General features: G+C 48.6%; 1 protein-coding gene across 2 annotated transcripts; it reads left to right on the forward strand.

Moving 5' to 3' along the window:
• The first annotated feature begins 1,619 nt into the window (after positions 1-1,619).
• LOC125102878 (UL16-binding protein 3-like) lies at positions 1,620-6,604 on the forward strand. 2 transcript variants are annotated; one of them, XM_047734481.1, is made up of 5 exons: positions 1,620-2,116; positions 3,218-3,481; positions 3,715-3,990; positions 4,672-4,804; positions 6,069-6,604. In XM_047734481.1, the coding sequence occupies exons 1-4, from the start codon at positions 1,855-1,857 to the stop codon at positions 4,794-4,796; spliced, it is 927 nt and encodes a 308-aa protein (XP_047590437.1). In that variant the 5' UTR covers positions 1,620-1,854; the 3' UTR covers positions 4,797-4,804; positions 6,069-6,604. The 2 variants fall into 2 exon arrangements, with proteins under 2 accessions (XP_047590437.1, XP_047590438.1); XM_047734482.1 differs by having other exon boundaries at positions 4,672-6,604.
• Positions 6,605-12,007: the final 5,403 nt, after the last annotated feature.

Below are 12,007 nucleotides of genomic sequence, written 5' to 3' on the forward strand. Positions count from 1 at the left end.
TACTCAACCATCAGAAAAATGAAATCTTGACATTCGCAACAACAAGCATTGGAACTAGAGTGTATTCTGTTAAGCGAAGGAAGTCAGTCAGAGAAGACAAGTGTCATATGGTCTTACTCATATGTGGAATTTAAGAAACAAAACAGAGGATCACGGGAGAAGGGAGGGAAAAATCAAAGAGGACGAAACCGAGAGGGAGACAAACCATAAGAGACTCTTAATCACAGAAAAGAACCTGTGGGTTACTGGTGGGGGGAGCGGGATGGACAAACTAGGTGGTGGACACTGTGGGGGAGGGGGGCACGTGGTGTAGTCAGCACGATGTGTTATGTGAGACTTGAATAGCTGACCTCTGCCTCAGTAGCTAGGAATACATTATATATCATCCAATTGAATTTAGATTTTTAAAAAATAGGAAAAAGAAAACAAAATTAGTGATTTCTCCTCAACAGGCAATGTGTTACTATAATTCGCATGGTTTAGGTACATTCTTTAAATGTGTTTTAAACTATATACAATTATTCACTAAGCTTCTATACTAGAATGCTCAACCCTTAAAAACCCAAATTTCTGGTGAAAATTGAGAGGTAAAGAGTAGGGGACTGTCTCTTATCCTAGCATTCCTAGGGGATTGGCAGATTGATAAATGCTTTTCATAATTTTTAGAAACACGTGACTTCTCATAATAAATTTTCCAGATTGACATAGGACATGCTATCTTGAGTTCCTCTGTAAAAGGAAACCAAAAGTAGATAAATCAGTGTTCCATGAGTAAACAAGTAAATAAAAATTTAAGGTAGAACAGTTCATCAACTTCTGTTAGAGCCGTACCCATATCTGGTCATATCTGTTTAAGTCAGCTGAGTTCAGTTTCTCCAGGTGCTATTGTTTACAATGTGGCTATTTAGTTCTCAAAGCCCAGAATTAAGGTAAGTGTTTCCAATGACTAAAGGAGATGGGCTACTTTATATCATACTTATATTAAGTCTAGCATTATGTGGCTGATTTTATGCAATTTATACAATAGGAAAATGATCGTGAGTGAAAGTGATGTACTCTCGCTCCAACACTCACTTCGTCTGAGAGCTAAAGTGTGGTCATTGATTAAAAAAAAAAAATCACTGGTTTTGTTTTGTTTTCCGCAAACCTGGAGAAACTAGTGCTTGGAAATAGGATTCTCTGTAGAATTTATGGTTTGCTTGGGATGCGTAGCTGGAGTAATAGCATTCCTCTTCCAGAGCCTGAGAACGTGGGTTAGAGTTTGGCCAGATTAGCCATATGCTTCTCCTACACTTGCAAAGATAAGGGGCTTGAAGCTACCTGCCTTCAGAAAGAAGGGGAGGATTGCTTGTAAATTATATCTCACCAAATTTGATTCTTATAAAAGGTGGAGGGAAGGAAACCTAGTGGTACCTGAACGAAAGAAAACCAGTGAACTTGTCATACCCACGGGCACATGTATCGGTCTCCCGGTTTTCACGTGTCAAAAATGTTCCTCGCGGGATTGGCGGGCGGGGGCCCCTCCCAGTCCGCGCGGCCAGTGCCCTGCCCGCGCGCGTGTGGCGCGCCACCCTCGGCCCGCCCTCGGCCCACTGTCGGCCCGCGCCCTTCCAGAAATCTGGGCCCAGGCGGCTCCAGCAGCCCCGGGACCATTTAATCTGCCGCTGCGTCCGCAGGGCACCTTCGCTCAGCAGTTCCGCTCAGCGGAGACTGCCTGGGGCTGGGTTCTCGGCCGATTTGTCTGCCTCTCCCGCCTCCGTCCGCTCGTGTTCTCTCGCCTCTGCCTCAAGTGTAAGAAGGGAAAGTTGGGCGACACTGAGCAGTTTCTCCCGGACAGAGTCCAGCCCCACTCGGATGAGAGACAGGTGCCCCCCCGCGAAGCCCCGGCCTGGCCGCAGCAAGCACGTTCTGCTTCCGGGCCCGCGGGTTCCTTCAGAAGCCACTCCGCGCCTCCCCTCGGCCTCCCCCCGGCTCCGGGCCGCGATGGAGCCCACGGCCGCCACCAAGTTCACGGGGCGCTTGGCGCTCCTGTTTCTGCTGCTGCGGCTGCTGCGCGGGATCTCGGCGGCGCCCGCGGGGTTGGGCGTGGGCGCGACGCGCGGCGGAGGAGAGACAGGTGAGTCCCGGGGCCTTGGGACCCTTGTCGTCGCCTGGGGCTGCCACGCCCCGCCCCCCTCGGGTCCCCGCCGCGGGCTCCTTTCGCGCTCCGCGGAGTCCGCCGGGACTTTGTCGCCTCGTGGGACGGAAAAGAGGGGACCTGGGCCACCACGGACTGCCAGGCTCTGGGCGCGCGGAGCGGGAGAGGAGGTAGGGAGAGGCTGCGGCGGGGAGGCTGCGGTCGGCCCCAGTCCCCACCTGCCCCTCGGTGAGTGCGTACCCAGCCCCGGAACCCCGGGCTATGTGCAGGACTGGGCGATCGCGCAGGGCCTGGACCCCGCACAACCCCGCGACTCTGCCGCGGACGCAACTTTTCCGTGCGTCACCATCCCCGCCCCTCCAGCGCTCCCCATCGATGTATTTTGTGGACCTCTTTGCGGGTTTTTGGTTTGTTTGTTTTGGGAGTTTCTTCTGTTTGTTTTGCTCCTATTTTATATCATTCTTACTTATGCACTTCTCTGAGCCTCGGAATCCCTTCCTCTCCTCTCTGCTCGGGAAGTTCTTGATAATCTTGTCAGTGCTTCGCGGGACGGGCCTGTCTTCGCTTTACCGGGACTCATCCTTGGAGCACATTAGCGCCATCTCCAGGGCCTCGCTGAATCCTGCGACCCATGATCCTGAACTCTCCCTGGTCTGGCTTTGGAGTCTGTCCTCACCCTGCCCCCACCCTGCCCCAGCTCCTCAGGAGCAGCCCTCTCCCTGCCCCTCATCTTCCTACAGGACACTGGCCTGCATCCTGACAGTCCTCGGATATGCAGGCCCCCTGTGCTAAGGCCAGGCTGTGCTATACCCTGGACTGGGTAGAGTGATTGATGCAGGGTTTGGCCTGGTAGGCCTGGGTTCCTATCTGGGGCTATGTGGCCTCCTGCCAGGCAGAGGCATCCTGACCCTATCCCAACAAGGGAAGAGCGCCAGCCTCCAAGGCTAGGGAGTGCTGCTGTGCAGGGACAGTCCTTGCTCTGTCTTGCCCACATTCTAGTGCTGTCACCTGGATGGCTGAGGGGTGCCTGCTGCTCTTTTTCTTCCAGCCCCAACCTCCACCTGTGTTTTCCCTTCGCAGATGCTCTCTCGCTTTCCTACAATTTCTCCATCACATCTCTGACCAGGCCTGGACAACCATGGTGTCAGATTCAAGGCCAGATCAATGGCAACAAGTTTCTTTCCTATGACTGTCAGACCAAGGAGTTCAAACCCATTGGTCCTCTGGGGATGGAGCTGAAGGGCACAGCATTTTGGGGGACACAGAGGGAACCTCTGGAGGACCTGGTGGAAGAGCTCAGAAAGAAACTGCTGAACATCAAAGCAGAGATTTTCACTAAGAGCGGTAAGTCTGAAGGCCCAGGGTAGAAGGGGAAAACCTTGTCAGGGTTGGGGAGTTATTGTGTTCATGTAAAACTTCGAAGTGGGTCCCACACACGCGGCCAGTAGCTAGTGTAGACAAGGAGGCCAGAACAGGACCAGGAGGGCTGGGAGTGAGCTGAGGAGTGCACAGTGGATGGGACAAAGGATTGGTCAGGACCAGAGGCTGACTTGTTCCCCTGCTGGGGGCCGGTGCAGGTTCTCTCACCATGCAGGGCAGGCTCATGTGTGAGCGTGGGGCCGATGGACACACCAGAGAATCCTGGCGGTTTTGGTTCAACGAGCAGTTGACCCACCTCTTTGAGCCGAAGAACAGAAAGTGGACAGTGGTTCCTCCTGGAGGCCAACGGTTCAAGGGCACATTGGACAATGACAGAGAGCTGACCAAGCTGCTCGTGAGGACCTCAAACGGGGACTGTCAGAGCTGGCTGCAGCAAGTGTGGGAGCGCTGGGATGAAATGCGGGAGACCACAGGTAACTCAGAAGCCTGGATGGACTGCTGGTTCTCCTGAGATGAGCTCCGCCTGCCCCACAGTATGGGTGTCTCTGTGTGTGTGTGTGTGTGTGTGTGTGTGTGTGTGTGTGTATGAGGGAGAGAAAGAGAGAAATTGGTCCATCCATGGCGAATTCTTCTTGGTATTATAATGGCCACTGGAATGTTCTAGCATCCTTCCTTTCCCTTCTCACCTCCTGGAATCACTTCCTGGCTGCACGGACCTTTGTGCTTGGGTATTTCTTGGATTTCTTACTGGCGCAAACAGGGGAGCATCAGTCTGTTTCCAGAGATGGTCCTATGTTCCTTTTTCTGAGAATCATCGTCTTTTCCGTGTCACCTGGTGTATTGCTGGAAATCCTTCAGTGCCACCGGGAATGTGGTTGTCACCATCCTTGTCCTGCATCACCTCCTGTGTGTCACAGCAGGAGTGACTGCTTACATTGCAAACCCTGCTTCCCCTATTGGCTGGAGGAGCCCCTAGGGCACAGAGAACATCCCCTCCCTCCTTGCCAGCATGAGCACTGGTCACAGCAGCTACCACAAGGACAGTGATAGGCACCGTCTGCGTGGTAGGATGGACCTGGGCCAGCAGGAGCTGAGGAAGCCTCCCCCAGTTTGGGGTCCCAACTGGGGCTCTGATCCTTGTGTTTTCATTTCAGTGCCACCAACCATGCGACAAGACACGGCCCCGGGCAGGGCCAAGGCCATCAGACCCGGCACCTGGATCTTCCCCCTGCTCTTCAGCTGTGTGGTCATACTTGGCATCCCTGTTGGAGACCATTAGAGGGACAGGTAGTGAGAGCAGATTGAGAGGGAAGGGAGGAGCAGATGGCCTGGTGTGAGCACAAGGAACGGTGAATTCCCAGCCTCACCCCTGCCCACTCTCTGAACCTTCTCACAGGGCAGTGGGACCAGGTGAATGAGATCTCATACCACGTGCTGGCAACACCTTGGGCAAGCTCCGCTCTGAGCTCTGATATGGCCTCACTCACTGTTAAGGCCACTGGGAAAGGGGAGGGGCCCACACCACTGCTTAAGGCCTGTCAGTGCTAAAGGGATTGAGGGAAGTCAGGCCTGGCTCTGACTCGGTCCTCCATTGGAGAGAGTCAAATTGGGCCCAGGGTGGGTGGTGTGGGGACAGCGGGGACACACAGCATGGGCCGTACTCCCCTTTGAGAGAGAGCAGCATGGCAGCTCCATGGGACATCTCAAGGAGAAGGGGACCCCATCCGGGCAGTTATAAGGACAAGGGGCCAGGGTCAAATCCCAAGAAGTGGGAGTGGGAAGGCCTCTGCAGACCAGCTCAAAGGGCTAGACAGTCGTGCCGCGGTCCCCCAGAACATGGCTTGTGTCTTTGCATGTAAAGCAGCAAGTGTCCAGTAGAGACTGTGCATGACAGGCCTAGAAGGAGGCCAGTTCTCCGTGCAACAGTGGGAATCCTGGCTGAGGCTGGTGCCGTCCTGGCAGCTAGCTTCCTGCAGACCTCAGATCCTGAGCCACTGAGCAGCCCCTGATTTGGGCAGGGCTGACCTGGGAGATGGGCTAACTGAGCTCCCCTGTGAGCTCCCAGCTGAGCCGCACCAAGAATGGATTGATGGGGGAAGGGATCATCAGGCTAAGAGCTCTTTGTGCTGCTCGCCAGGAGGCTGGGAGGGAAGGGAAAAGAAGGACCTTTGCCCACAGTGTTCCCCAAGATCAGAGGTGTCCAGTGCAGGCCCCTGTCTTCTGTCAGATCCCCCAGCAGATCCTTCTGACCTGCCATGAGAGGGAGCATAGGAACCCGAGTCACGTGAGCACGTTGGTTTCTTACTCGCTTTGGTCCTGAGCCCAGACCATTGGAAACAGGGTCTGGGGCTGACTCCGTGATTTGGTTCAGTAGGGAGGAGGTTTGTAAAGGTGGCTGGGAGGGCCCAGGGCTGGGGTCATGGCTGTGGGGAAAGCATGTCCCTGGACAAGGGCAGGGCTCTGGGGTGGGGAGTGCTGGTGAAGGGCAGCCCCAGGACAGGAGACCCAGGATATCCTCTGCCACGAAGACAAACACCTGTTCTTTTCTTAGGCTGCCAAGTCCACCAACAAACCTCTGAGAGTGGGACCAGCTCAGTGACTCTGCCTCTGGGCCAGCCGCCTTTGGATGAGTTCATCATTAGGCGACCACCAGCATTTTCAAGTTTACAAATCCAGAGACCTCAGTCCAACCACGTGGTGCAGGACCGCAAACCCCTCATACCCCTTCTTGCATTCGGTGGCTCTCCTGTTCAGCACTTTCCCTTGGCATATTCTATGCCGTTTTCTGTCGGTGCTAAGTGATGGATTCTTGCACTGAAATGTTTAGGTACTTGACCGAGGAATCTCCATGAAGAGGACGTTTTCCATCTTGTCCTTTGATTGTGCAATATTGGATTTTTCTCTGTAAGAGAACCATGTCCTCGCAGACAATATCACCAAGAAGATATTGTTCGAGGTTAGAGAACCTCAGGGATTTTTTTCTATGTACTGAGAAAGAAGCTCATTGCCTTTTAAACAGAATGACATACGTGTGATTATTTTCTTCAGTAAATTATGCCCAGATACGTATATTTAAATAAATATTATCTCTAGTATAAAAATATATAGTTGATTTGGAATTTTTTAAGTTATTTTTTTCTTTGTTTTCAAAGATATTATTTATTTGGGCGGGGGGAGAGGGAGTGAGCACAAGCTGGGGGAGGGGCAGAGGGAGAAGGAAGAGCAGACTCCCGGCTGAGCAGGAAGCTGGTTGTGGGGCTCCATTCCAGAACCCTGGGATCCTGACCCAAGTTAAAGGCAGTTGCTTAACTGACTAAGCTGCTCTAGGCACCCCTGGAATTTTTTTATTTTTTATTTATTTAGTATTAAAAAGATTTTTATTTATTTATTTGAGAGAGAAAGAGGGCGGGAGAGAGAGAAAGCATGTGTAGGGGAGAGGGGCAGAGGGAGATGGACAAGCAGGGTCCCCTCTGAGCTGCGAGCCCAGCAGGAGGATTGATTCCAGGACCCTGGGATCATGACCTCAGCTGAAGGCAGACACTTAACTGGCTGAACCACACAGGTGCCCCTGGAATTTGTTCTATATCCCAAGAGAACTCATGGAATTTTACTCTTCCTCCACCGTGTGGGGTCAATAAAAGTGGTGATTCTGCTAGATCTGTTGGGGAGATAGAGAATTGAAGGATCGCTCAGAAATCCACTTTCAAGCAGCCATCTGTCCGTCTCAGACATGATCCTGACAGGCCAGATGCAAACAAATGTTCTGGGAACGAAGCAGTCGAGAGTCTTTCTGAGTTTCCCGGATCCCCCACCACAGCACTGACTCTCCTGTCCTCTCTCCCCACTGACTCACGTCCTTCAGAGCATGGTGAGTCTTTATGGCAGAAACAGATCTGCTTCTAAAAGGTGATTTAGTCCCTCATGGGCAAAGGATCGGTATCCAGAACCTAAAGAGCTCCTGCAAATAAATATGTGTAAGTCTGGCTCTCCTAAGATCTGTGCAAATGCTTGGAGCAAGTCACAAACCGTAAATCAGCCTATGAAGTCACTGGACACATCCCAAGTAGTCAAGATAACACGAAGAACCACGGGCTTGCTTTATACATGCATCACACTGACAAAATTTTAAAGAGAGCTAGAGCAAGTGGTGGATGGGAAATGGAATAAAAAGAACTCTCTTATGGGTTGGTAGGAGAATAATGAAATCACTCACTCGCCCTATATTTCCTTCTATCCAGACAGTGGTTGGTGTGTTCACCCTACTGCATGGCAATCCCAGTGTTAATTCGAGGCTGGAAACACATGGGGACCGAAAGGCAATGGAGATGTAGGATTTTTTGACTGCAGTGCTTTGTGTCATAGCAAAAAATTAGCCATATGATATCCAACTGAGGCACAATATATACAATGTGTTAGGAGATTTCTGTTTCTCTCTACTTAAGACTAAATAATCTGAACCACTGTCAAAAGGAATGACACGGAGGTGGGTCAAAACACCAGCTGAACAAAACTTTCCAATATGTATTGAGAACTTCTGGACAACATACAGTCCCGGAGGACTCCTACATCTAAATCTCTTCACCGACATTTAAAAATTAAACCAATCAACGAAAAAGGCAAATCAAACACTCTAACCCTCATCTTCAGCACATCCAGGAAATGGAAAAAGCCCAAGTCCATCAATCTCTTTGACCTTATAGGACATTGCTGGAACAACTTGAAGCAGAGTCTGAGGACGAGGAGGCCCTCAGGTGCCATGCGACCTTCTAAGAGATGATCCTGTGGTGACCCAGGGGAATATCCTGGTGTGAGGAAAATATATCCTAAAATGTTGGCACTAGGGGACATCACGACAACTGGGAGGACCTCAGTGTGACAGTTGAGTTATTAGCCAATAGGATCCAATAGCACATTAGAAGGATTATTCACCATGACCAAGTGGTTGTTACTCCCGGGATACAGGGGTGGTCCAACATGCACACACCAACCAATGTGATACACTACCTCAATAAAAGAGAGGACACGGAACCATACAATCCTCTCAGTAGACGCAGAAAAAGCATTTCACAAGGTACAGCATCCTTTCTTGATGAAAACTCTTCACAGTGTCGGGATAGCGGGAACATACCTCAATACCATAAGAGCCATATATGGAAAGGCCACAGTGAATATCATATCAATGGGCAAAAACTGAGAGCTTTTCCCCTAAGGTCAAGAACAAGGCAGGGATATCCACTCTCACCACTGTTGTTCAACATAGTACTAGAATTCCTCGCCTCGGCAATTGACAACCAAAGGAAAGAAAAGGCATCTGAATCAACAAAGAAAAAGTCAAACTCTTACTCTTCACAGATGCCATGATACTCTGTATGGAAAACCCAAAACAGACTCCACCCCAAAATTGATAGCACTCATACAGGAACTCAGCAAACCAGCAGGATATAAAATCAAGGCATAGAAGTCAGTTGCATTTCTGTACACTAACAATGAGACAAAAGAAGGAGAAATAAAAAAGTTGATCTTGTTTACAATTGCACATAAAACCCTAAGATATGTAGGAAAAAGCCTAACCAAAGAAGCAAACTATAGAACTATAGAAAACTATAGAACACTCACAAGAGAAACTGAGGAAGACGCAAAGAAATGGAAAAACGTTCCATGCTCATGGATGGCAAGAACAAATATTGTTTAGTGTCTATGCTACCTAGAGTAATCTACACATTCAAAGCAGTCCCTATGAACGTACTATCAGCTTTTTTTCACAGAGCTGGAACAAGTAATCCTACAATTTGTATGGAACCCGGGAAAGACTCCAAACAGCCAAAGGAATGTTGGCAAAGAAAATCAAAGCTGGTGTCATCACAATATTCTGGACTTCAGGCTCTATGACCAAGCTATAATCCTCAACACAGTGTGGTACTGCCCCCAAACAGACACATAGATCAATGGAACAGAATGGAGAGCCCAGAAATGGCCCCTTGACTCTATGGTCAACTAATCTTTGACAAAGCAGGAAAGAACATCCTATGGCCCCCCCCCCCCAAAAAAAAAAAAAAAAAGGCAGTCTCTTCAACAAATGGTGCTGGGAATATTGGACAGCGACACGCAGAGGAATGAAACTGGGCCATTTTCTAACACCCTATCCCCAAACAGACTCAAAATGGATGAAAGACGTAAATGTGAGACAGGAATCCATCAAAATCCTAGAGGAGAACATAGGCAGCAACCTCTATGAGCACGTCCATAGCAACTTCTTGTAAGACATGTCTCCAAAGGCAAGGGAACCAAAGGCAAATATGATCTACTGGGACGTCAGCAAGATAAAAAGCTCTAGGTCTTGTTGCTTGTTGTTGTTTTAAAGATTTTATGTATTTATGTCAGAGAGAGAGAGAGAGCATGAGTAGGGGGGAGGGGCAGAGGGAGAGGGAAGAGCAGACTTCCTGCTGAGCAGCGAGTCCCATGCAGACCTCCATCCCAGGACCCTTGGATTATTACCTGAGCAGAAGGCAGACACTTAACTAACTAGGCCACCCAGGCACCCCAATAAAAAGCTTTTGGATAGCAAAAGATCAGTCAACAAAACCACAAGACCACTACAGAATGGGAGAAGATTTTGCAAATGACAGAAAAGTGGCTAGTATCCAAAATCTATAAAAAACTTATCAGACTCAACAGCCAAGAACAAACCATCCAATCGAGAAAGGAGCAGAAGACATGAACAGACATGTCTCCAGAGAAGACATCCATATGGCCGATAGACACATGCAACAATGCTCAACCTCACTCGGCTTTAAGGATATACAAATCAAAACCACCATGAGATACCACCTCACACCAGTCAGAATGCCTAAAATTAACAAGTCAGGAAAGGACAGATGTTGGTGATGATGCGGAGAAAGGGGAGCCCTCCTACACTGTGGGTGGGAGCCCAAGCTGGTGCAGCCACTCTGCAAAGAGTGTGGAGGTTCCTCAAAAAGTTGAAAATAGAGCTACCCTACGACCCAGCAATCGCACTACTGGGTATTCACCCTAAAGATACAAATGTAGTGAACCAACGGGGCGAATGCATCCCCGTGTTTTGGCAGCATGTCCACTGTAGCCAAACTGTGGAAAGAGCCCAGATGTCCATCGACAGATGAATGGATAATGAAGATGTGGTAATATACTCAACCATCAGAAAAATGAAATCTTGACATTCGCAACAACAAGCATTGGAACTAGAGTGTATTCTGTTAAGCGAAGGAAGTCAGTCAGAGAAGACAAGTGTCATATGGTCTTACTCATATGTGGAATTTAAGAAACAAAACAGAGGATCACGGGAGAAGGGAGGGAAAAATCAAAGAGGACGAAACCGAGAGGGAGACAAACCATAAGAGACTCTTAATCACAGAAAAGAACCTGTGGGTTACTGGTGGGGGGAGCGGGATGGACAAACTAGGTGGTGGACACTGTGGGGGAGGGGGGCACGTGGTGTAGTCAGCACGATGTGTTATGTGAGACTTGAATAGCTGACCTCTGCCTCAGTAGCTAGGAATACATTATATATCATCCAATTGAATTTAGATTTTTAAAAAATAGGAAAAAGAAAACAAAATTAGTGATTTCTCCTCAACAGGCAATGTGTTACTATAATTCGCATGGTTTAGGTACATTCTTTAAATGTGTTTTAAACTATATACAATTATTCACTAAGCTTCTATACTAGAATGCTCAACCCTTAAAAACCCAAATTTCTGGTGAAAATTGAGAGGTAAAGAGTAGGGGACTGTCTCTTATCCTAGCATTCCTAGGGGATTGGCAGATTGATAAATGCTTTTCATAATTTTTAGAAACACGTGACTTCTCATAATAAATTTTCCAGATTGACATAGGACATGCTATCTTGAGTTCCTCTGTAAAAGGAAACCAAAAGTAGATAAATCAGTGTTCCATGAGTAAACAAGTAAATAAAAATTTAAGGTAGAACAGTTCATCAACTTCTGTTAGAGCCGTACCCATATCTGGTCATATCTGTTTAAGTCAGCTGAGTTCAGTTTCTCCAGGTGCTATTGTTTACAATGTGGCTATTTAGTTCTCAAAGCCCAGAATTAAGGTAAGTGTTTCCAATGACTAAAGGAGATGGGCTACTTTATATCATACTTATATTAAGTCTAGCATTATGTGGCTGATTTTATGCAATTTATACAATAGGAAAATGATCGTGAGTGAAAGTGATGTACTCTCGCTCCAACACTCACTTCGTCTGAGAGCTAAAGTGTGGTCATTGATTAAAAAAAAAAAATCACTGGTTTTGTTTTGTTTTCCGCAAACCTGGAGAAACTAGTGCTTGGAAATAGGATTCTCTGTAGAATTTATGGTTTGCTTGGGATGCGTAGCTGGAGTAATAGCATTCCTCTTCCAGAGCCTGAGAACGTGGGTTAGAGTTTGGCCAGATTAGCCATATGCTTCTCCTACACTTGCAAAGATAAGGGGCTTGAAGCTACCTGCCTT

Source organism: Lutra lutra, chromosome 6 (genome assembly GCF_902655055.1).
Source record: "Lutra lutra chromosome 6, mLutLut1.2, whole genome shotgun sequence".
NCBI lineage: Eukaryota > Metazoa > Chordata > Mammalia > Carnivora > Mustelidae > Lutra > Lutra lutra.